The sequence below is a fragment of the Pezoporus flaviventris genome, unplaced genomic scaffold (genome assembly GCF_033815535.1).
Source record: "Pezoporus flaviventris isolate CSIRO_AGI_PZ_B2104156 unplaced genomic scaffold, CSIRO_AGI_Pfla_v1 ptg000077l, whole genome shotgun sequence".
Lineage (NCBI taxonomy): Eukaryota > Metazoa > Chordata > Aves > Psittaciformes > Psittacidae > Pezoporus > Pezoporus flaviventris.
In genome coordinates, this window is record NW_026892625.1 from 1,146,315 (window position 1) to 1,171,320 (window position 25,006).

The 25,006-nt window shown below is 48.0% G+C and overlaps 1 protein-coding gene across 1 annotated transcript in view; it reads right to left on the reverse strand.

The window, feature by feature from the left end:
* Positions 1 to 21,971, reverse strand: part of LOC133279434 (ubiquitin-associated protein 1-like) — a gene marked incomplete at its 5' end in the record, with an annotated part of 33,168 nt that extends 11,197 nt beyond the window's left edge. Inside the window, one exon of the mRNA XM_061473141.1 lies at positions 21,847 to 21,971. Coding sequence (XP_061329125.1) covers positions 21,847 to 21,971 — 125 coding nt within the window. The remainder of the gene's footprint in view (positions 1 to 21,846) is intronic.
* Positions 21,972 to 25,006: the final 3,035 nt, after the last annotated feature.

A 25,006-nucleotide genomic window follows, 5' to 3' on the forward strand; every position in this document is an offset into this window, starting at 1 on the left:
CTCCTCTGGTGAAATTCCAAAATCTGTGCCCTCTAGCCAGTCCGTGACGACTTCTAGAATTCCTGGACAACTGGGATTTCCTATTTGAGCTCATTGTGTAATTAGTGCAGCCCATTTACTCCATGTAGCATCAGTTGCATGATGTGTAGAGGAGACCCTGCCTTTGAACATCCAGCCCAGCACAGGCAATCGGGGTGCCAGGAGGAGCTGTGCTTCAGTGCCAATCACTTCCGAAGCAGCTCGAACCCCTTTCATAGACTGCCAGTAGCTCTTTTTCTGTTAGGGTATAGCTGGCCTTAGATTTATAGTATCCCCAAAACCAAAAGCCAATGGGTTGACCTCAAGCCTCCCCTGAAGCTTTCTGCCAGAGGCTCCAGGTAGGACCATTTTGCCCATCTCAGTGTAGAGTACATTTTTTACATCCAGCCTTGTCCAGACAGGTACAAGGGCTACTGCATGAACTATCTCTCGATTAATTTGTTCAAAGGTTTGTTGTTGCTCAGGACCCTATTAGAAATCATTCGTCTTCCGGGTCACATGATAGAGAAGGCTTACAATCAGACTGTAATTTGGGATGTGCATTCTCCAGAACCCCACAACACCTAAGAAAGCTTGTGTTTTTTTCTTATTAGTTGGTGGAGACATTGCTGTTATCTTGTTGATCACATCTGTGGGGATCTGGAGACATCCATCTTGCCATTTTATTCCCCAAAACTGAAACTCCTGTGAAGGTCCCTTGACATTGCTCTCTTTTATGGCAAATCCAACCTTCAGAAAAGGTTTTAGATTATTTTCTTCCCTTTCTCAAAAGCTTCTTTTGCTGTAACACCCCACACGATAATGTCATCAATGTATTGCAGGTGTTCTGGAGCTTGCCCCTGTTGCAGTGCAGTCTGCATCAGTCCATGGCAAATGGTAGGTCTGTGTTTCTACCCACTCCTGGGGCAGTCGGTTCCAAGTGTACTGGATGCCCCTTCAAGGAAAAGCGAACTGTGGCCTACACTCCTGTGCTGAAATGCATTGGCAATACCAGTTGTGGCATACCACTTGGCTGCCTCGGACACCAATTCATACTGAAGTTCTAGCATGTCTGGTAGGGCAGCACTCAAGGGTGGTGGTGTGACTTCATTCAGGCCACGATAGTCTACTGTTAGTCTCCACTCTCCCTTACATTTTCACACTGGCCATATGGGGCTATTAAAGGGCGAGCGGGTCCTGCTGATCACCCCCTGACTCTCCAGCCTATGGATCAGCTGATGGATGGGAATCAGGGAGTCTAGGTTGGTGCAATATTGTTGCTGGTGCACTCTTGTGGACACGATTGGCACTTCTTGCTCTTCAACCTTCAGCAACCCCACAACAGAAGGATCCTCTGAGATACCAGGCAAGGTGGACAGCAGCTCAATTTCCTCTGTCTCCAAAGCAGCAATACCAAAAGCCCATCAGTACCCTTTTGGGTTTTTGAAGTACCCTCTCTTGAGGTAGTATATGCCAAGGATGCATGGAGCCTCTGGACCAGTCATAATGGGGTGCTTTTGGCACTTCCTCCCAGTCAGGCTGATTTCAGCCTCCAGTATAGTCAACCCTTGGGGTCCTCTTGTCACTCCAGAAATGCAAAACCATTCTACCCCTTGACAGCTTCATGGCGTCAGGGTACACTGTGAAGTGCTATCTACTAGAGCCTTATACTCCTGTGGGACTGATGTGCAGGCCATCTGATCCACACAGTCCAGTAAACCCGACTGTCCCTCCCCTCTGCCTGCTGGAGGCAGGACCCCACTAATACTGATCATAACATTGGTCACTTACATCTTGTTGACAGGGATTAGTCTTTATCACAGAAGCTGGAGTAAAATCAGCTCTTCCTCTCCATCTGGGAACCTGCCCACCAGAGACTGAACCTGCAGATTTCATGGGATGATCAACCTTGACCTTTGTTCTCCTCTTCAATTCACGCACCCCTTCCTCCAGAGCTGAAGTAGGTTTTCCATCCCACTTCATCATGTCTTCACCGTGATCCTGCAGGTAAAAACAATGGTATGGCCCGTGGCGTGTACCTCCTATATCTTCTCTCTCAAGCAGTACGATGCCTTTTGTTAATAGCTGAGACATGGGTTGGTACACATGGGGAGCTGGATAGATTGGATATATCGTCTCTCGTTTAAGGTCCTGGGACAGTTTTTCCACAGCTGATGTGATGGAAGGGGTGAGATTGTCTTCGAACTCTCGGAGTTGACAAATCAGTTCATCCACTGCTGGTAGTTGTACGTCATTCCAGGTTATTGCTACCAAGGAGTGGGCATATGATGATGGTGCACTCCAGATAAATTTCCGCCAAATGGGTCATGTACATTTGACTTCATCTGGAACTAAAGGTGCATTTCTGGCATCTGGCCTGCGACAGATCAACTCTACAATGGCTGATTCCCTCAGAGACTGGATGCCTTTCTCTAGCGTGGTCCAGTTGGCTGGACAACTCATAACATCGTCTTCTTAAGGAAACCATTCTTTCACAGCTGCCAAGAGCTGTCTCCAAAGGCTGAGAGACTGTTTCTCTTTTGCAATTGCTTTTTCAGGTTCCCCTTCTAGTTCATGACTGTCGGACCCTTTGTCCCTGCATTGGAGCAATCAGGCGATGATGCGATCCCCTGGTTGTCGGGTAAAATGTTTTCACATATTCTGTAGCTTGGCTGAGGTCTGGGGTGGAGAAGTCAGCTCTTCTTCTTCCTCGTCTTCCTCTGATTCAAGTAATAATAACTCTTGTTCTGATACTGTCCCTAGTAATAAGTGCATTGGTTCTTCATCTTTATTCACTGCATGGGATCCTCTTCTTTGCTTTTCCCCTTGTGTACAGGGGCAACTGATATTGGCACGAATTGATCCTCTGGTTTAGCTGCAGTGATTATCACTGTGGTTGGAGTGGCTGCAGTATCTGTTGTCAGGGTTGGTGCAGCCACGGTGCTTGGGGTCTGAGTAGCACCAGCAGAGGTGATGACCACGCTGGGAACATAAGCCACATCAGTTTCATGATCAATAAGTCTATTGTAATACAAGTAATTACCATAAAGTACAGTGAAACAAGAAACTTAGCCCAAGCCCCTCAGCTGATAAACACTAAAACAGCAAATACCAGCTGTAAGTAAGGTACGATATGCTGAAACTCCGAGATCAAGAGCAACAACTTTGAGATCCAATAAACCAGCATTGAGACAAGTGACTATTAATCCAAAATGATGAACGCTTATCACAAATACGATTAGACACACCCTGATCAGATCTGTTGTTATCTCAACACTTCAGCCCCCACGCTGGGCGCCATAAAGAGCTGTCGTGGTTTAAGCCCAGCCAGCAACCCAGAACCATGCAGCCCCTCTCTCACTCCACCACCCTTCCTCCCCCAGCTCCCAGAAGGATGGGGAGGAGAATCAAAAGAATGTAACTCTCACGGGTTGACATAAGAACAGTGCAGTAACTAAGGTATAACACAAACCCACTACTGCTACCACCAATAATAATAATGATAAGGGAAATAACAAGGGAAGAGAATACAACTGCTCACCACCCACTGACCGATACCCAGCCCAACCCCGGCAGTGATCTCACCCTTCCGGGTAACTGCCCCCAGTTTCTATATTGGGCATGATAAGCTGTGGTATGGAATACCCCTTTGGTTTGTTTGGGCAGGTGTCCTGTCGCTGCTTCCTCCCGACTTCCCCTCCTCCCTGGCAGAGCATGAGACTCAGAAAGTCATTGGTCGGTGTAAACATGACTTAGCAACAACTAAAAACATTGATGTTATGAGCATTGTTTTCAGGCTGAAAGTCAAAAACACAGCACTGCATCAGCTACTAAGAAGGGGAAAAATGACTGCTGCTGCTGAACCCAGGATATCTACAGACTGGCAAAGCTAGAAGAGACGAGAAGCAGTTTCGTTTGCCTCTAGCAAGAAAACCTGGTTATAGTCTCGATTAGAATATTATATTTTGCCTCTTTCCTACATTTAGTCTTGCTTTACAGCTACTGATCATCCCATGATCAATTTCAGAGCTGTCCTGGGTTCAGCTGTAACAGTTAGTTTTCTCCTTCTTAGTAACTGGTGTGGTGCAGTGGTTTTAACTTTAGTCCTAGAACAATGCTGATAAAACACTAATGCTGGTTTGTGTATCTGTCAGCATGTGGTGAGCAACTGTGCTGTGCATCACTTGTGTTTTCTGAGCTTTCATTTCTTCTCTTGATGGTTCCCATTATTATTGTTGTTGATATTCATTCTATCATAACTATATTATACTGTACTTCAGTCATTAAGCTGTTTTTATCTCAGCCCCTGGCGTTTACATTCTTTCAGTTCTCCATCGCGCCCAGAGGGAGGAGAGGAAGATGGGGGGGTGAGCAAGTGTCTGTGTAGTAATGAGTTACCAACTGGGTTTAAACCATGTCAGTCCCTTGTAGTGGCCAATGGGGGGCACAAAGGGTTGAGATAACAAGATTTGATCAGGGTGTGTCAAAACAAATTTCTTAAAAGCATTCATTGCTTTAGACTAATAGTCACTGGTCACAATGTGAAGACTAAGGGGAGACAATCGTGGCCTGAATGAAGTCACACCACCCTTGAGTGCTGCCCTACCAGACATGCTGGAACTTCAATATGAACTGGAGTCAAAGTTAGCCAAGCGGTATGCCACAACTGATAATCCAATGTGCTTTTCTCAACCCCTTTGGCAGCAGAGCGCAGGCCACAATTCGCTTTTCCTTGAAGGGGCATCCGGTACAATTGGAACCGACTGCCCCAGGAGTGGGTAGAAACACAGCCCAACCATCTGCCATGGACTGATCCAGACTGAACTGGAACAGGGGCAAGCTCCAGAACACCTCCAATACATTGATAACATTATCGTGTGGGGTGATACAGCAAAAGAAGCTTTTGCGAAAAGGAAAAAAAATAATTGTCCTGGGTTCAGCAGTAGCAGTCATGTTTTTTTTCCCTTTGTGGTAGCTGGTGCAGTGCTGTGTTTTGACTTCCAGCTTGAGAACAGTGTTGGTGAAGTCGATGTTTTCAGTTGTTGCTAAGTGATGTTTACCCCGACCAAGGACTTTGTGAGGCTCATGGTCTGCCAGGGAGGAGGGGAAGCCGGGAGGAAGCAGAGACGGGGCGCCTGACCAGGGCTAGCCAGGGAGGTATTGCATACCACAGCACGTCATGGCCGGGGTGGGGGGTAACTGGGAGTTACCCGGAAGGACACGGGCTTCCGGGTGGGACTCGTTTTCTTGGCCAGTGGTATCGTATTCTCTTCCCTTGTTATTTTCCCTTATCATTGTTGTAGTTGATAGTAGCGGTGGTGATTTGTGTACATTGGTTGCTGGACTGTTCTTGTCTCAACCCGTGGGAGTTGCACTTTTTTTCGATCCTCCTCCCTGTTCCTCCGGGAGTGGGGAAGGGGAGAACCCTGGGGGGGGGGGGGGGACGGGGGACACAGACCTCGATTGTTGGCAGCTCGGCAGCTCGGCACCACTCACTGGGAGTGAACAAGTTACCTGACTGGGTTTAAACCACGACAGTTCTTTTTGGCGCCCAACGTGGGGCACGAGGGGTTGAGATAAGAACAGATCTGACTGGATTGATAGTCACTCGTCACAATGCTGATTTATTGGCTCTCAAGGTTGTTCCTCTTGATCTCACAGTTTCAGTATATCGTATCTTACGCCCATCCGGTATTTGCTGTATTAGTGTTTTTCAAGTGTGGGGCTTGGGCTAAGGTTTTTGTCCCATTGTACTTTATGGTAATGACTTGTAATACAATAGAATCATTGATCATGAAACTGATCTGGCTTATGTTCCCAGTGTGGTCACCACCTTTATACTTTGGGAGGTATATGATGGAGGTGCTTAGCAATTACACATCTTTTTCCTCCTTCTCAGGTGCTCAACCTGTGAAGGAGACATCCTTTTACCCTCCCAGTCGTCCCCCCAGACCATTTACATTTGAGAGTATTGGAATTTTTTGAATGGCATTTTAATGCTGTTGAGACTTGTTTGCTGATGGTGATGGGAATCACCACGCTAACACGCATACAGAGTGTGTTTTGCCCAATACTAATTTCAAGAGTTAAGCAGAGTCAGGTTTGGGTCTTGTCTGGGGTCAAACAACAATGTAGGAGGACCGAGAGATTTTCCCTGAGGCTGGACAGCCATGAGTGGCAGGGTGTGTGGGATAGTATGGGCAAGTATCTATGTCAGTGGGCCCCTCCAGTACTTTGGAATTTCACAACCGAACAACTGCAAAATCCAGAAGAATTAGTAAAACACTTAAATGAGGTGTGTGGTCATTCTGGCCATACCAGAGATGGACAAATCATGGCAACGGGCTGGGGCTTGGCCTATGCTTACAGGGCCTTGTTCAACACTATCCAGCACCTTCAAAAGGAAAAGAATGTCGGCGGATCTGAGGGCAAAGCAACAGTCACTACTCAAACTTTGTCTGCAATGAACTGCGCAGCTACCCCAGTGGCAAGTACAGCAGCTGCTCAAACTTCAACTGTAACAGACAGCGCGGTTACCCCAGCTCCAAGCACAGCAGCTGCACCAACCCCAGCGACAAGCACAGTCGCTACTCAAACTTTGGCTGCAATGAACTGTGCAGCTACCCCAGTGGCAAGTACAGCAGCTTCTCAAACTTCAACTGTAACAGACAGCGCGGTTACCCCAGCTCCAAGCACAGCAGCTACACCACCCCCAGCAACAAGTACAGTTGCTACTCAAACCACAGTGATAATCACTGCAGCCAAACCAGAGGACTACTTCGTACCAATATCGGTTGCCCTTGTGCACAAGACAACAAGCAAAAAGGAGGCAAAAAGGGTGAAGCGAGATGAAGAAACAATGAATTCACCACCCAGTCCAGAATCTGATCAGGAGTCATCATCACATGACGAAGAAGAAGAAGAAGAAGAGGTAACTTCTCGACCTCGGACCTCAACCGAGCTGCGGAATATGCAAAAAGATTTTACCCGTCAACCAGGGGAGCACATCATCACCTGGTTACTCCGATGCTGGGACAATGGGGCCGATGGTCATGAACTAGAAGGTACAGAAGCCAAGCAGCTGGGATCACTTGCTAGAGAAGGGGGAATTGACAAAGCAATTGCAAGAGAGAAAAAGTCCCTCAGCCTTTGGAGGCGGCTCTTGGCAGCTGTGAAAGAAAGGTTTCCGTACAAGGACGATGTTACGAGTCGTTTGGCCAAGTGGACTACTATAGACAAAGGCATCCAGTCTCTGAGGGAATCGGCTATCGTAGAGATGCTCTATCACATCAAGCCGAATAATGGGGATACACCTATAGATCCAGATGAAGTCGAATGTACACGACCCATGTGGCGAAAACTTACACGGAATGCACCGTCATCATATGCCCATTCATTGGCAACAGTAACCTGGAATGACATAGTACCGCTAACAGTGGATGAAATGGTTCATAAACTCTGAGAGTTCGAAGACAACCTCACCCCTTCCATCATCTCAGCTGTGAAAAAACTGTCCCAGGACCTCAAACAATTGAGGGACGATCTATCTGATTTATCCAGCTCCTCACGTGTACCAACACACGTCTCAGCTATTAACAAAAGGCGTCCTATTGTTCAAGAGAGGAGATACAGGAGGTATACACCACGGGGTACCCTATGGTTTTACCTGCTGGATCACGGAGAAGACATGACAAAGTGGGATGGAAAACCTACTTCAGCTTTGGAGGAACGGGTGAGTGAACTGAAGAGGGGAGCAAGGGCCAAGACTGATCGTCCCATGAGAGCTACGGCTTCAGTCTCTGGTGAGCAGGTTCCCAGATGGAACAGAAGAGCTGATTTTACTCCAGCTCCTGTGATAACGAAGAATAATCCCTTTCACCACGATTTAAGTGTCCAACACTGTGACGACCATTAGAGGGGCCCTGCCTCCAGCCAGGTGGAGGTAGGGGACAATCAGATTTACTGGACTGTGTGGATCAGATGGCCTGGCACATCAGTCCCACAGAAGTATAAGGCTCTAGTAGATACCGGTGCACAGTGTACCCTGATGCCATCAAGCTGTCAAGGAGTGGAACCCATCTATATTTCTGGAGTAACAGGAGGATCCCAAGAGTTGACTGTGCTGGAGGCTGAAATCAGCCTGACTGGGAGGGAGTGGCAAAAGCACCCTAGTGTGACTGGTCCAGAGGCTCCATGCATCCTTGGCATAGACTACCTCAAGAGAGGGTACTTCAAAGACCCAAAAGGGTACCGGTGGGCTTTTGGTATTGCTGCTTTGGAGAGTGAGGAAATTGAGCAGCTGTCCACCTTGCCTGGTCTCTCAGAAGATCCCTCTGCTGTGGGGTTGCTGAAAGTTGAAGAACAACAAGTGCCAATTGCGACCACAACAGTGCACCGGCGGCAATATCGCACCAACCGAGACTCCCTGATTACCATCCATCAGCTGATCCGTAGGCTGGAGAGTCAGGGGGTGATCAGCAGGACCCGCTCACCCTTTAATAGCCCCATATGGCCAGTGCGAAAGTCTAATGGAGAATGGAAACTAACATTAGACTATCGTGGCCTGAATGAAGTCACACCACCATTGAGTGCTGCCGTACCGGACATGCTAGAACTTCAGTATGAACTAGAGTCAAAGGCAGCCAAGTGGTATGCCACGATTGATATTGCCAATGCATTTTTCTCAATTCCTTTGGCAGCAGAGTGCAGGCCACAGTTTGCTTTTACTTGGAGGGGTTTCCAGTTCACTTGGAACCGACTGCCCCAGGGGTGGAAACACAGCCCTACCATTTGCCATGGACTGATCCAGACTGCACTGGAACAGGGGCAAGCTCCAGAACACCTGCAATACATTGATGTCATTATTGTGTGGGGCGATACAGCGGAAGAAGTCTTTGAGAAAGGGAGGAAAATAATCCAAATCCTGCTGAAAGCTGGTTTTGCCATAAAACGGAGTAAGGACAAGAGACCTGCACAGGAGATTCAATTTTTGGGAATAAAATGGCAAGATGGACGTAGACAGATCCCCACAGATGTGATCAACAAGATAACAGCAATGTCTCCACCAACTAATAAGAAAGAAACGCAAGCTTTCTTGGGTGCAGTGGGGTTCTGGAGAATGCACATCCCAAATTACAGTTTGATTGTAAGCCCTCTCTATCATGTGACCCAGAAGAAGAATGATTTTAAATGGGGCCCTGAGCAGCAACAAGCCTTTGAGCAAATTAAACGCGAGATAGTTCATGCAGTAGCCCTTGGACCAGTCCGGACCGGGCCAGATGTAAAAAATGTACTGTACACGGCAGCTGGGGAGAACGGTCCTACCTGGAGCCTCTGGCAGAAAGCTCCAGGGGAGACTCAAGGTCAACCCCTCGGCTTTTGGAGTCGGGGATATAAAGGATCTGAGGCCAGCTATACCCCAACTGAGAAAGAGATACTGGCAGCCTATGAAGGGGTTCGAGCTGCTTCGGAAGTGATTAGCACTGAAGCACAGCTCCTTCTGGCACCCCGGCTGCCCCTGCTGGGCTGGATGTTCAAAGGCAGGGTCTCCTCTACACATCATGCAACTGATGCTACATGGAGTAAATGGGCTGCACTAATTACACAGCGAACTCGAATAGGAAATCTCAGTCGTCCAGGCATTCTAGAAGTCATCATGGATTGGCCAGAGGGCAAAGATTTTGGAATGTCACCAGAGGAGGAGGTGGTGCGCGCTGAAGAGGCCCCACCATATAATAAACTGTCAGAAAGTGAAAAGCAGTATGCCTTGTTTACTGATGGCTCTTGCCGTATTGTGGGAAAGCATCGGAGATGGAAGGCAGCTGTATGGAATCCTGGACGACAAGTTGCAGAAACTGCTGAAGGAGAGGGTGAATCGAGTCAGTTTGCCAAGGTGAAAGCCATCCAGCTGGCCCTGGACATTGCTGAACGCGAAAAGTGGCCAGTACTTTATCTCTATACTGACTCATGGATGGTGGCAAATGCCCTGTGGGGGTGGTTGAAGCAATGGAAGCAGAGCAACTGGCAACGCAGAGGTAAACCCATCTGGGCTGCTGCACTGTGGAAAGATATTGCTGCCAGGGTGCAGAACCTGGTGGTGAAGGTACGTCATGTAGATGCCCATGTACCCAAGAGTCGGGCCACTGAGGAACACCAGAACAACCAACAAGTGGATAAAGCGGCTAAGATTGAAGTGGCTCAGATGGACTTAGATTGGCAAAATAAAGGTGAATTATTTTTTGCCCGGTGGGCCCATGACACTTCAGGCCATCAGGGCAGAGATGCAACATATAGATGGGCCCGTGACCGAGGGGTGGACTTAACAATGGACACTATTGCCCAGGTTACTCATGAGTGTGAAACATGTGCTGCAATTAAACAAGCCAAGCAGTTAAAGCCTCTTTGGTATGGAGGACGATGGTTGAAGTATAAATATGGGGAGGCCTGGCAGATTGACTATATCACACTGCCACCAACCTGCCAAGGCAAGCGCCATGTGCTTACCATGGTGGAAGCAACCACCGGGTGGCTGGAAACATACGCTGTGCCCCATGCCACTGCCCGGAACACTATCCTGGGCCTTGAGAAACAGATTTTGTGGCGACACGGCACCCCAGAGAGAATTGAGTCAGACAATGGGACTCATTTCCTGAATAACCTTATAGATATTTGGGCCAAAGAGCATGGCATTGAGTGGGTATATCACATCCCCTACCATGCACCAGCCTCTGGGAAAATCGAACGGTACAATGGGGTGTCAAAAAGCACACTGAGAGCAATGGGTGGGGAAACTTTCAAGCATTGGGATACACACTTACCAAAGGCCACCTGGTTGGTCAACACCAGAGGATCTGCCAACAGGGCTGGCCCAGCCCAGTCAGAACTTTTACATATTGTAGAGGGTGACAAAGTTCCTGTGGTGCATATGAAGAATTTGCTGGGGAAGACAGTCTGGGTTATTCCTGCTTCAGGTAAAGGCAAACCCACTCGTGGGATTGCTTTTGCTCAGGGACCTGGATATACTTGGTGGGTAATGCGGGAAGATGGGGAAGTCCGATGTATACCTCAAGGGGATTTGATTTTAGGGGAAAACAGCCAGTGAACTCAACTGTATGCTGCTGCCTGCTGTGTAATGATTTTATAGCCCATCAACTAGATGTCTCCAGGTCACTAGCAACTGGCCCTGACTTCCCTCCAGCCATCATCCCAACAAGAATGAACTTTGAACATCATGGACCAAATGGACTAGGCAGCATTATAGGGATTGGTCCATGCACTAAGAAAATGATCTTTTCCTCTTGGTCTGTATGTATATGGATGTATATATATGGGAGAGTGATGGTGTATAGAAAATGTGGGATGTGAGCACGACGTGAATGGTATGGAATAAGGGGTGGATAATGTCCTGGGTTCAGCAGTAGCAGTCATGTTTTTTTTGTTTTTTTTTCCTTTGTGTTAGCTGGTACAGTGCTGTGTTTTGACTTCCAGCTTGAGAACAGTGTTGGTGAAGTCGATGTTTTCAGTTGTTGCTAAGTGATGTTTACCCTGACTAAGGAGTTTGTGAGGCTCATGCTCTGCCAGGGAGGAGGGGAAGCCGGGAGGAAGCAGAGACGGGGCGCCTGGCCTGGGCTAGCCAGGGAGGTATTGCATACCACAGCACGTCATGGCCGGGGTGGGGGGTGACTGGGAGTTACCTGGAAGGACACGGGCTTCCGGGTGGAACTCGTTTTCTTGGCCAGTGGTATCGTATTCTCTTCCCTTGTTATTTTCCCTTATCATTGTTGTAGTTGATAGTAGCGGTGGTGATTTGTGTACCTTGATTGCTGGACTGTTCTTGTCTGAACCCGTAGGAGTTGCACTTTTTTCGATCCTCCTCCCTGTTCCTCCGGGAGTGGGGAAGGGGAGAACCCCGGTGCGGGGGGGGACACACAGACCTCGATTGTTGTCAGCTCGGCACCACTCACTGGGAGTGAGTGAACAAGTTACCTGACTGGGTTTAAACCACAACAATAATCTAAAACCTCTGAAGGCTGGATTTGCCATAAAATGTAGTAAGGTCAAGGTGTTAGAAAATGGTGAAGTTTTTACAATAAAATAATCATATAAAATAGTAAAATGATTATATTTGAGAAATTTATAAATCAGTAGTGAGGCTTTGCATATTAGAAGACGCTGTAACTTTGCCGTTTTGTATCATAGTTACTCTATAACTAAATGTTACAATGGTAGTCTTGGTAGCAAGAGCTAACATAACTATATATGGTGAGGGGAGTATGGGTGTATTTAGAGAAGTATGTATTGTAAAACTCTACCCAAGCAGAACCTAAATTTAAGACAGCCGAAAAGGGCATACCAGAAGCATCCTGGTGAAGATAAGAGAATGCTAATGTCCACAAGACGACTGGGACCTAGCCAAGTAGAGAAAAGGTGAAAAGGACAACCTGAGGAAGACTTCTTACTTCATCTGAGGAAGACTCCTTACTTCATCAGGGCGACCACCAGAGGGGGCTGCGCAAGCGCAGAAGAGGCTGATGTCGTAATAGATTGATGTAGCAATCCTTGATGCATATGTATTAGTCAATGATGTAATCTGTGTTGAATATGTATTAGTTACGAAATTTTTAGTGTATAAATTGCGAATGCGATGTGACGGGAGTCGGAACCAGATTTGGGTGCGTACCCCTGGTTCCCGGCGCCTCAATAAAAGGACCTCATATAACCATCCCGGTGGTTATGTGTTTGTCTCGACGCTAACAAAGGGACCTGCACAGGAGTTTCAATTTTGGGGAATAAAATGGCAAGATGGACGTCTCCAGAACCCCACAGATGTGATCAACAAGATAACAGCAATGTCTCCACCAACTAAGAAGAAAGAAACACAAACTTTCTTAGGTGTTGTGGGGTTCTGGAGAATGCACATCCCAAATTACAGTTGGATTGTAAGCCCTCTCTATCATGTGACCTGGAAGAAGAATGATTTCTAATAGGGTCCTGAGCAACAATGTTGCAGATTGACTCTAAGAGCAGAACCATAGAGTTCTGGAGGACTGTGCAAGCAAGGCAGGGGGTGGCCCCCACAGGTAGCCGGAGACCGGACCTGGGAGGAGAATGTGGAGGAAGCTGTGGGGGCTAACCAATACTGTTATGACAAGGAGTGGCTGAATACCACTCCTATATATGTGTGAACTGCGTCACAAATAAAGTAGAAGTTGCTTATCACCCATACTGGGTTGGCCTGTCTGCTTCTCCTCGCCGCTTACAAATGGCGCCCGAACAGGGACGCGGACTACAGGGCCCTGGTCGCTTGGGACCCGGATTACAGGGCTCCGACTAGTGGGGACCCGGAATACAGGACCCGACTAGTGGGGACCCAGATACAGAGCCCCGGCCGACGGGGGCCCGGGATACAGGGCCCCGACTAGAGGGGACCCGGATTACAAGGCCCCGACTAGCGGGGACCCGGATTACAGGGCCCTGGGCGACGGGGACCCGGATACAGGGCCCCGACTAGCGGGGACCCGGATTACAGGGCCCCGACTAGCGGGGACCCGGATTACAGGGCCCCGACTAGCGGAGACCCGGGATACAGGGCCCCGTGCGACGGGGGCCCGGATACAGGGCCCCAACTAGCGGGGACCCGGATACAGAGCCCCGGCCGACGGGGGCCCGGGATACAGGGCCCCGACTAGCGGGGACCCGGATTACAAGGCCCCGACTAGCGGGGACCCGGATTACAGGGCCCTGGGCGACGGGGACCCGGATACAGGGCCCCGACTAGCGGGGACCTGGATTACAGGGCCCCGACTAGCGGAGACCCGGGATACAGGGCCCCGGGCGACGGGGACCCGGATACAGGGCCCCAACTAGCGGGGACCCGGGATACAGGGCCCCGGGCGACGGGGACCCGGATACAGGGCCCCAACTAGCGGGGACCCGGGATACAGGGCCCCGGGATACAGGGCCCCGGTTTAACGGGGACCCGGATACAGGGCCCCGGTCGACGGGGACCCGGATACAGGGCCCCGACTAGCGGGGAACCGGGATACAGGGCCCCGACTAGCGGGGCCCGGAACGGCGAGTGAGCGGCGCCCGCGGCAGCGGCCGGGAAGCGCGGGCAATGCTGCTGCGGTGGCGTGACGGACCCGGGTGCTTGGACTAACCGAAAGGAATCCGCCGCTGGGGTGAACCAGACACTGCTGCATCGGGAGGCCGATCCGGAGACCGAGGTTACAGGACGATCCAGGAGAAGACGATCCGGAAAAAGCCGCCATGAAAATGGACCGAGAGATCCTAATACAATATTTGAGAAGAGTGAGTGGCGAAAGTTTGGTGATGAACTATTTGACTCAGTGCTTAATGGTTATAAAAAGGCAAAGAAACTCGGTAAACCACGGAGGGAAGTAATGAACTGTATAAAAAGATACAAGGCAGAAAAGAAAACTGCCGCGGTAGCAACGGAGAAACTAGGAACAGACGTCCCTGGTCGGTTGAAACCGGGGGAAGATTACAACTCATTTCCCCCAACTCGAGGGAGCACAAGGTTTCCCCCCCCACCCCGCACCCCCCCCTTCCTTTTCTCCCCCCAATCAGAAGGTGCCGCGGAGGAGGTGTAACCCCCTGCACCCCCATCACCCCAGTTCCGAAAGTAGGGACTTTGAAAAGGACAGAGAAAGTATATTAGAAAGTATACGCATGATAAATGCCGAGGAATACGAAAGAAAGAGAGCGGTGCCTCGGCGCCGGATCGATTGCGGCGCCATTGTGAAGCACGCAGTAGAAAATAAGGATCATGCGCTAGCGGGAGATTTAAAGGAACCGCGAGCCTCTCCAACCCACTACGCCCTAGAGTGAAAAAAATTTTAACTCAGTCACGGAGGAGCCAGGTCTGCAGATGGCTACATACCGAACGAGATACATCTGATAAGAAAGACACAGCTGCAAGCAACGGAGACCCCGAGTTCGGCGCAGAATCAGCCCCCCAATCCCCTGAATCCGATCCAGATTTATATCCTCTGCTTCCAGACCCTGACTCTTTGTCTCCCGGGTGGGTCTGCTCAGACTTACTGGCCCTGGAGACGCTCAGTTGTAACAATGGGTAACCAAATATGTGATCATTACCGGGGAATTTTCTGCAATGGGCATCTTTGCATATCCTGTGTTTGCTACACAGCAGGGGGCTAAAGAGTGGGAAGCTCTTGATCTCAAAATAGTTAAGGAGGCCTGACAAACAGTGACCACGTATGCGTTAAAATCCTCTTATACTCAAGCTGTATATGTGATGATTTTTTCTTGCAATTGACAGGGGAAGCCCATACAGTTTCTCTGTGATACTTATGTACTAGAAGTTGGTAAATATAAGTATGTCCAGGTTTCTATCAACCCTTGGAGACCTCTGTAGATACTGCTGGCCACTTCTTCCAGCACAGGCTGGCCACCTGTGTCGGAATGAGTGTGCATTTTGGTCAGTATAAAAGCCCAAGCCTCATGCGATGTGGGGGAGGCAGAGCCTCTGCGGGGTCGCCCGCTAAGGTTGAGCCTGCCACCTCTCACTGCAGTGATGCTTCTCAGAGCTGGTTTGCTGTTAGTCTCCACAGGGTCATTGTTCTGTACGTGGGTCTGTAGTGGGAGTAATGATGGCTTTTGCAGCTACTAAAAAAAAAAAAAAAGAAAAAAAAAGGGGGGGGGGAAGAGAGAGAGTAATAAAGTTACATTTAACTTTAACCTGTCTATTTCTGAAGAACTGATAACCTGGGGGAGGGGGTATATTTGTGTCCTCCTGCCTACAGGTCCATGGTGACTGCCTGCAAAGTTTGTCAAGCCTTGCCATGAGCTGGACAGGTGAATGGATAAACCTGATGCCTCAGCTACAGGAGCTGACTGTGAATACCCCAAGCAGAATGAGATAGAGGAAGAGAAAGAACAAATAACTGCAAAACATCACTTGGGGACAACTGAAAAGTAATATCCTGAATATGTGTGCTTGTAAAGTAGCTATTATTAGAGGTTGTGATTTTGTGTATAAAACCACCTGTATTTACTAGCTAGTTGCTAATAAGAAACTGCACCTTGTATTGTATAGATTTGTCACTTGTAAAAGAGATGTTAGAGTATGGAAATTTGCAGTAGCTGCTAGAAAATGCTAAGGCAAAAGCTAGAAAAATTTTAATACAATGGTAGTGTTATAAAGCAGGTGATGGAACAAATTAAGAGGGGGGGAGAATTCCACTGGTAAGAAATTTCTTTGGCTAGTCCTTCACTGCCATCAGCATCTTCAACATGCTGCTGCACCCTGTAATAGTTACTCTGCTAATGTAAATGTGTGTGTGCCTTGCTGTAGTAGCGACTTGTTACTGGATAAAACAAAAGGGGGAAGATGTGGAGACAGTGTTCTCACAGGAGAATGCATAAGTGGTACATAGGCTTTGAATAGTCCTGAAAGATACAGCAAGGCCATGAGAGGTCTGAAGAAGCTTAAGCAAGCAAGATAAGAGGCTGGAATTCACCAAGTTAATGAGAACTGTGGACTGTTGGCAAGCTTTCAAGGTTGAGTTCTCACACCTGTGTTTAACCAATTATATGTTAGTCACTAAGGGTCTTCAAAACATGTATCCAATCATAATATGCCAAATCACTGTAAGTGCTTCAGCTGGGGCCTTGGCTCAACTAAGCAGACTGGGTTGCTGAGTTGCTAAGCAGACAATTCTACATCAAAGGCAATTCCTGATTTGTTTTAATGTTGACTCTGTAAGACATGCAACACTGCAGAACCTTTTGTTGTTGGAACAGGGACATGGTTGTGAAGAGTTTGATGGAATGTGTTGTATGAGTCTCTCTGATTATGCTAATTTGATGCATGCACAGCTGAGAACCCTGGCTCAGCTTACCCAGCAATAGTAAATGAGCAATATCCTAAGAATAACTAGATGGTTGTCTTCATGGGGCATTACAGGTTGAGTCAAACACTGTTGTTTGAAGTATTGCACTTATGTATCATTGTTAGGTTAATCATCGTAGCTATTAGACTTGTTTATAGTTGTGTGATAAAACAGGTGAACAGAATAACCCATAATGCCTTGCTTGCACAAAGAAAAAGGGGGGAATTGTTGCAGAATGACTCTAAGAGCAGAACCATAGAGTTCTGGAGGACTGTGCAAGCAAGGCAGGGGGTGGCCCCCACAGGTGGCCGGAGACCGGACCTGGGAGGAGAATGTGGAGGAAGCTGTGGGGGCTCACCAATACTGTTGTGCCAAGAAGGAGTGGCTGAATACCACTCCTATATATGTGTGAACTGTGTCACAAATAAAGTAGAAGTTGCTTATCACCCATATTGGGTTGGCCTGTCTGCTTCTCCTCGCCGCTTACAGAACAACAAGCCTTTGAACAAAATAAATGATTGTTCATGCAATAGCCCTTGGACCAAACTCCAGTAGAGATCCATCCCTTCTGGGTAACTCCCCCCTGTATATATACTGGCCATGATGTTCTGTGGTGTGGAATACCCCTTTGGCTAGTTTGGTTCAGGTGTCCTGTCTCTGCTTCGTCCTGATTTCTTGTGCCCCTCCTCGCTGTCAGAGCATGAGAGACTGAGACCTTGATTAGAGTAAGGGGTAGTTAGCAACAACTAAAACATGGGTGTGGTATCAGCATTGTTTCCAGACTAAAGCCAAAACTACAGCACTGCACCAGCTACTAGGAAGAATAATACTCTATCCCAGCAGAAACCAGGACAGACACATAACACAATGAAGACAGCAATATGACATTAGAGTCTCCTTTAGCTCTCCCACACCAGTTTAACTGGGTGGAAATATTTGTATTAGGAAAATCAGGTAGTGATTTAATGGTTATAATTAAAAAGCTGTGATGTAGGATAACTGAGATATTAAGCTCTCTCCAGTGGATGAGTTTCAGGGCCAAAAAAAAAGGGGGCTGTGTGGCAAAGTAGAACCATCTACAGCAATCTGTCACAGCTGAAATGAAAACAATCACTAGTTTGGATTGACCAAAGAAAAGCATTTATCCAAATGATAAAAAAGCTCAATTACATTTCCTGTATTACAACTTGCATTTGGAGATTGGATTTTCAACATTTATCCTACAGCAATTGATTTTAAGATACCAAGAGTTTATGGTAACAGAGAAAAGCTCCTCAAAGACCTGGAAGTCATCTGTACCAAGCTGTAGCTTGTTTGCCCTACAGTTGGAAAAGAATTCCCACTCATAATTGCACAGAATCCAAGAACTGGAAATTTATTTCTTCATCCCACTATTGTAAGAACACATAAAATATGGTCATAAAAATACTTGTTACCCTCAAACAAGATTCTGCAAGTATGCGATAACATAGGTGTATCATTTCTTACTGTTTTTGACATAAAATGCTACTTAAATTCAGTCAGGGTAACATTTAGACCTATTACACAAAAAAAACCCACCATTTTTTGAAGATCCACTAAAATAAGTGCTATTAGGCTTTTTAAAAGTGTTATCAAGTAGAAACTTTTTTGCACAGCTTATCATTTATTATCTTTCTATACGTTCTAATAGACCTTCTGCAACTACTGCCTTGCATATGAAATGACACAATAGGACCAATAAGACTAACATTTGAACACTTGTGCAAATTGCGACTACTGTGACTACTACTACTGGGACTCAATTTGGGAGGCGAGGTCCACTGGAGGCTAGTGGAGCTGGTCAGCAAAGAAGGGGAAGAACTGCTTTGGTAGGAGACTTTCCAGGCTGGTCAAGACAGCTTTAAACTAGATGTGCTGGGGAAGGGGAGCATTGATTCATCCCAACACTCCCAGTCACTTGCCAGAACCTATAAATGCTTGGAGCAATGAAGAGACATTTCAGCTGCTCCAGCCCATGAGTCAGCTTTATTTGGAACTTGGCTAAGATGGCTCTATACAAATGCCCGTAGTATAGGGAAGAAAACAGAGGAATTAGAGATATATGCATGGCTACAGGGATATGATATCATTGGCATCACAGAAACATGGTGGGATGGCTCCGATGATTGGAGTGTTGGAGTGGAAGGTTATAGTCTCTTTAGAAAAGACAGGAAAGGCAGATGGGGAGGGGGAGTAGCTATCTATGTCAGTGATAGGCTAGAGAGTATGGAACTCTGGGGACAAGAGTTCAGTCAACAGAGAGTTTGTGAGTCAGTGTGAAAGGGAGAACAGCGATAGGGGAAATAACTGTAGGGATCTGTTACAGACCTCCGGATCAGGAGGACTCTGTGGATAAAGCGCTCTATAGACAGATAAGAGCAGCCTCACACTCACAGGCCCTTGCCCTCAGGGGGGACTTCAACCATCCTGATATCTGTTGGAGGGACAGTATGACCCAGTACAAGGAATCCAGGAGTTTCCTTGATTGTGTGGAAGACAACTTCCTCCTGCAAGTAACAGAGAAGCCAACAAGGAGAGGTGCCATGCTTGACCCTGTGCTAGCCAACAGGGAGGGGCTGTTTGGGAATGTGATGCTCCAGGGAAACCTTGGCTGTAGCAATCATGAGATGGTCGAGTTCAAGATCATCAGAACAATGAGAAGGGCATGCAGCAAGCTCACTGCCATGGACTTCAAGAGAGCAGTCTTTGGCCTCTTCGGGAACCTTCTTAGCAAGGTTCCATGGGATAAAGCCTTAGAGGGCAGGGAGGCTCAAGACTGCTGTCTGATATTCAAGGATCACCTGCTACAAGCTCAGGAGTGTTGCATCCCGACTAGAAGGAAACGCGGCAAGAGGGCCAGGAGACCTCCTTGGATGGATAAGGAGCTCCTGAGGAAACTTTAGAGGGGAAAAAAAAAGCTTTTAAATGGTGGAAGTGAGGACAGGTGTCCTGGGAAGAATACAGTGATGTTGTCCAGGAAGCTAGGGACCAGGTTAGGAAAGCTAAGGCCCAGTTAGAATTAAACTTGGCTAGAGATGTGAAAGATAACTGGAAGGGATTCTGTAGGTACACTGCAAACAAAAGACAGACTAGGGACAATGTGGGCCATCTCCAGAAGCTATCAGGAGAATTGGCTACCCGGGATTTGGAGAAGACTGAGGTTCTTAATGGCTTCTTTGCCTCAGTCCTCACTGGCAAATGCTCTGACCACACCACTCAAGACTTGGAAGGCAGATGCAGGGACTGTGGGAATGAAGACCTTAGGCCCACTGTAGGAGAGGAACTGGTTTGAGACCATCTTAAAAATCTGAATGTGCACAAGTCCATGGGACCTGATGAAATCCATCCACAGCTCTTGAAGGAGCTGGTGAATGAAGTTGCTAAGCCACTGTCCATCATATTTGAAAAATCATGGCAGTCAGGTGAAGTTCCCAACAACTGTAAAGAGGAAAATATAACACTCATTTTCAAGAAGGTTAAAATGGAAGACCCAGGGAACTAGAGACTAGTCAGTCTCACCTTTGTGACTGGCAAAATCTTGGAGCAGATTCTACTGGAAAGCATGCTAAGGCACATGAAAAACAACAAGGTGCTTTGGACAGCCAACATGGCTTCATGAAGGGGAAGGTCCTGTCTGACCAATTTGGTGGCCTTCTATGATGGGGCTACAGAACTGATGGATAGGGGCAAAGCAATTCACATCATCTTCCTGGACTTGTGCAATGTGTTCGACACTGTCCCGCACAGTATCATTGCCTCTAAATTGAAGAGACATAAATTTGATGGTTGGACCACTTGGTGGATAAAGAATTGGCTGGATGGCCTCACGCAAAGAGCTGTGGTCAATGGTTTAATGTCCTGCTGGAGACCAGTAACAAGTGGTGTCTCTCAAGGTCAGTGCTGGGACCAATCTTGTTCAACAGCATTGTTGGCTACATGGACAGTGGGATAGAATGCACCCTTAGCAAGTTTGCCAAAGAAACCAAGCTGTGTGGTTCGGCTGACACGCTGGAGAGAAGGGATGCCATCCAGAGGGACCATGACACGCTTGTGAGGTGGGCAGATGCCAACTTCATGAAGTTTAACCAAGCCAAGTGCAAGGTCCTACACCTGGGTGGGGGCAATCCCAGGCACAGCTACAGGTTGGGCAGAGATGTGATTCAGAGCAGTCCTGCAGAGAAGGACTTGTGGGTGTTGGTTGATGAGAAAATGAACATGAGCCAGCAGTGCACGCTTGCAGCCCAGAAAGCCAACTGTATCCTGGGCTGCATCAAAAGGAGGGTGACCACCAGGTCAAAGGATGTGATCCTGCCCCTCTTCTCTGCTCTTGTGAGACCTCACTTGGAGTACTTGTCTGCACATCTGGTGTCCTCAACATAAAAAGGACATGGAGCTGTTGGAGCATGTCCAGAGGAGGGCCACGAGGATGATCAGGGGACTGGAGTATCTCCCGTATGAAGATAGGTTGAGAAAGTTGGGGCTGTTCAGCCTGGAGAAGAGAAGGCTGTGTGGAGACCTCATAGCAGCCTTCCAATATCTGAACAGGGCCCACAAGGATGCTGGAGAGAGACTCTTCGTTAAGGACTGTAGTGATAGGACAAGGGGTAATAGGTTCAAACTTAAACCAGGGAAGTTTAGATTAGACATAAGGAAGATGTTCTTTACTGTGAGGGTGGTGAGGCATTGGAACAGGTTACCCAAAGAAGTGGTAAATGCTCCATCCCTGGTGGTGTTCAAGGCCAGATTGGATGGAACCTTGGGTGACATGGTTTAGCGTGAGGTATCCCTGCCCATGGCAGCGGGGTTGGAACTAGATGATCTTAAAGTCCTTTCCAACCCTAACTATTCTATGATTCCTCTTGCAATTTACAGCAGCATATGTTGGGTGCCAGGGTTGAGGGGGAAAGGAGCAGAAAGGCAATATATCACTTACCCGGGCTTCTCTGACAAGCTGAGACAAATCGGGCAGGCAGAAACCAATGGGTAATCCAACCTTTGCTGGGGCTTTGAATTTGTCTCCTATCTTAAATGGGACATCATCGAGATAACTGAAAGGCCCTAAGATCAAAAGCAGAAATTGTATCAAAAACTCTCATGAGTTTAATGCGTTCAAGTAAAGACTCACATCTCTCTATTTGAGAGCTATTCTATCTCCACTGTCCCAACACCACCAGATGACTCAATACAAAGAAAGTTGCTTGATCAGAAACACATTGAATCTGTTTGGACTTCATTGCCCCAGTTTTGCAGTTATTTTGTGGGTGGCACTTTTTTCCCCTTAATGTTCTAGCTCAAAACTATTTTAAAATAACCCAACACACTAAAACCACACAACACTCCAGTGAAACAACTGAACAGATTTTGAAGTCAATGTACACAATGTTTTAGCTTCCCTTGTGTAGGCATAGTCTTTATGCCTACACAACTGGAAGCTGAAGCTCTCCTTAACACTGTATTCTGTTATGACTCTATAAAAAGATCCATTGTTTTTGTCATGTACAAAACAGGCTTTAAAATAACCCAGCTTTAGAGCAGCTAAGACAAACTAAAATCCAGGTTTTGACACACAAGAAGGAAGTAACATTTGGACAAAAGTGGTCACAAGGGCAAAGTGACCCAAAGACCACTTTACGAGTGGTCCCAAGCTCCACATTGACCAAAACATAGTGAAACAGCTCAAGACTATTTAGCACAGGAAATCAGCTGTCATGATCTTAAGGTCCTTTCCAACCCTAACTATTCTATGATTCTATGTCACAAATCACAGACCCGCTTCATGGCCCTCCATCTGTCCTTTATATTTAACAATTACACGCGGCATTTAAAAAGTATTTTAGGACAAAAGTCTTTCTTCAAGCATCCTGCAAACTCATGAGGCAGAATCACTTAGAGCTCAACCACCTCCAAGAAGCCAGACTATAGGTTTGTTTTCCTTGAGCTGCTATGAAGAAGCATTAGAAAACACACAATATAAATTGCACTCAATTTCTCAGTTAACTAAAAGGGGATTCTTGGATCACTGGTCTAAGCTTTTGGAATTAACAGGCAAGGTTTCGCATTCCTCTAGCACTCCTTTGTAACTTTGAGTGTTACGGATCAAAAAATCCCGCAGTAGTATCAACATTAAGACGGTGTTCAGAGACTAACCTCTTCCTCAGTGCGATCTGACCTGCCATTTTTATCTGACTCATTTCCACACCCAGATGAAAGTTTAAGTACTGTTGCTTTGCCATCAGATCCATCCCCTATTATCAATCAGTCAGTTTATATTCTGGGCATGACATGCTGTGGTATGGAATACCCCTCTGGCTAGTTTGGGTCAGGTGTCTTGTCTCTGCTCCCTCCCAGCTTCCCGTGCCCCTTATCACTGCAGAGCATGAGAGCCCAGGAAGTCCTTGATTGGGGTAAGCATTACTTAGCAACAACTGAAATGCCGGTGTGGTGTCAGCATTCTTCTCAGACTAAAGCTGAAACAGAGCACTGTACCAGCTACTAGGAAGGAGAAAAATAACTGTTACAGCTGAAACCAGGACAGCATCCACCCCCTATTCCAAACCACTCATGACATGCTCAAATTGGTCATTTCAATATACCACTGCTTTTCTGTCCTGGGTTCAGCAGTAGCAGTCATTTTTCCCCTTCTTGGTAGCTGATGCAGTGCTGTGTTTTGACTTTCGGCCTGGGAACAGAGCTGATAGTGATGTTTTGGTTTGGCCAAGGACTTTGTGAGCCTCATGCTCTGCCAGGGGGGAGGGGGAAGCCAGGAGGAAGCAGAGACAGGACACCTGACCCAAACTGACCAAAGAGGTATTCCATACCACAGCACGTCATGCCCAGGATGTAACTGGGAGTTAGCTGGAAGGGCTGGGAGACTGCAGGGTTGGAGGAGGTATGGGTCGGTGCTTGGTCGGGCTGAGGGGGGCGAGTTATCGGTCAGCTGGTGCTGAGGTGTTGTATTCTCTTCCCTTGTTATTTCCTTTAGCATTATTATCATTGGTGGTAGCAGTAGTGATCTGTGTTATACCTTAGTTACTAAACTGTTCTTATCTCAACCCATGGGAGTTGCATTCTTTTCGATTCTCCTCTCTGTCCCTCCGGGAGTAGGGGGAGGGAAAGAAAGGGGGGGGGGTGTGAGTTAACGAGTTACCTGACTGGGTTTAAACCACGACAGTTCTTTTTGGCGCCCAACGTGGGGCACGAAGGGTTGAGATAACGACAGATTTGACTGGATTAATAGTCATTCGTCACAATGCTGATTTATTGGGTATCAGAGTTGTTCTTCTTGATCTCACAGCTTCAGACCGTTGTAACTTACGTAGAGCCGGTATTTGCTGTGGTAGTGTTTATCAAGTGTGGGGCTTGGGCTAAGGTTCTTCTCTCACTGTGCTTTATGGCAATGACTTGTAATACGGGGGGGCTCCAGCAGCAGGGCGGGACGGACGTGGCCGTGGACTTGTACCTGGCCGTCCGGCTGCTCTTCACCGTCCTGGCCCTCACCCTACTCTCCATCTTCGTGAGGCTGCGGGGAACTGAGGGGGAGCGGTCCCGGGAGCCGGCGGCTGCTGAAGCGGCCCGGGAGAGCGGCCCCGGGGACCAAGCGGCGGCGGGAGCGGGGCCGGAGGCCGCGAAGGGACGGCTGCCGGTGGAGGAGGTCGGGGCGGTCGAGGAGAGGAAGGGGGCGGCTGCCGAGCAGCGGGAGAAGGCGGCGGAGGAGCCGAGCCCCGCGGAGGAGCCGAGCCCCGCGGCCGAGCCGAGCCCCGCGACGGCCGAGAGCATTCCCCGGAAGCCGCCTGCCGAGACCCAGGAGGACGCAGGAGACCACGCAGCATTTCCCAGCAAGGCAGAGGAGGAAGAGCTGGACTCAGGAAAAGAGAAGCTGGTGGTGGGAGAGCTGGCAAGCACAGCAGCTACACCAGCCCCAGTGACAAGTACAGGAGCATCGTTTGAGAGTTCTGAAGGTTTTGAATGGCCTTTGGGTACCCTTGGGACCTGCCTGCTGATTGTGATGGGGATCAGCATGTTGGCACACACACAGGCTGTGTTCTACCCACAACCATTTTGTCTGATCTCAAAAGTTAAGCAGAGTCAGGTTT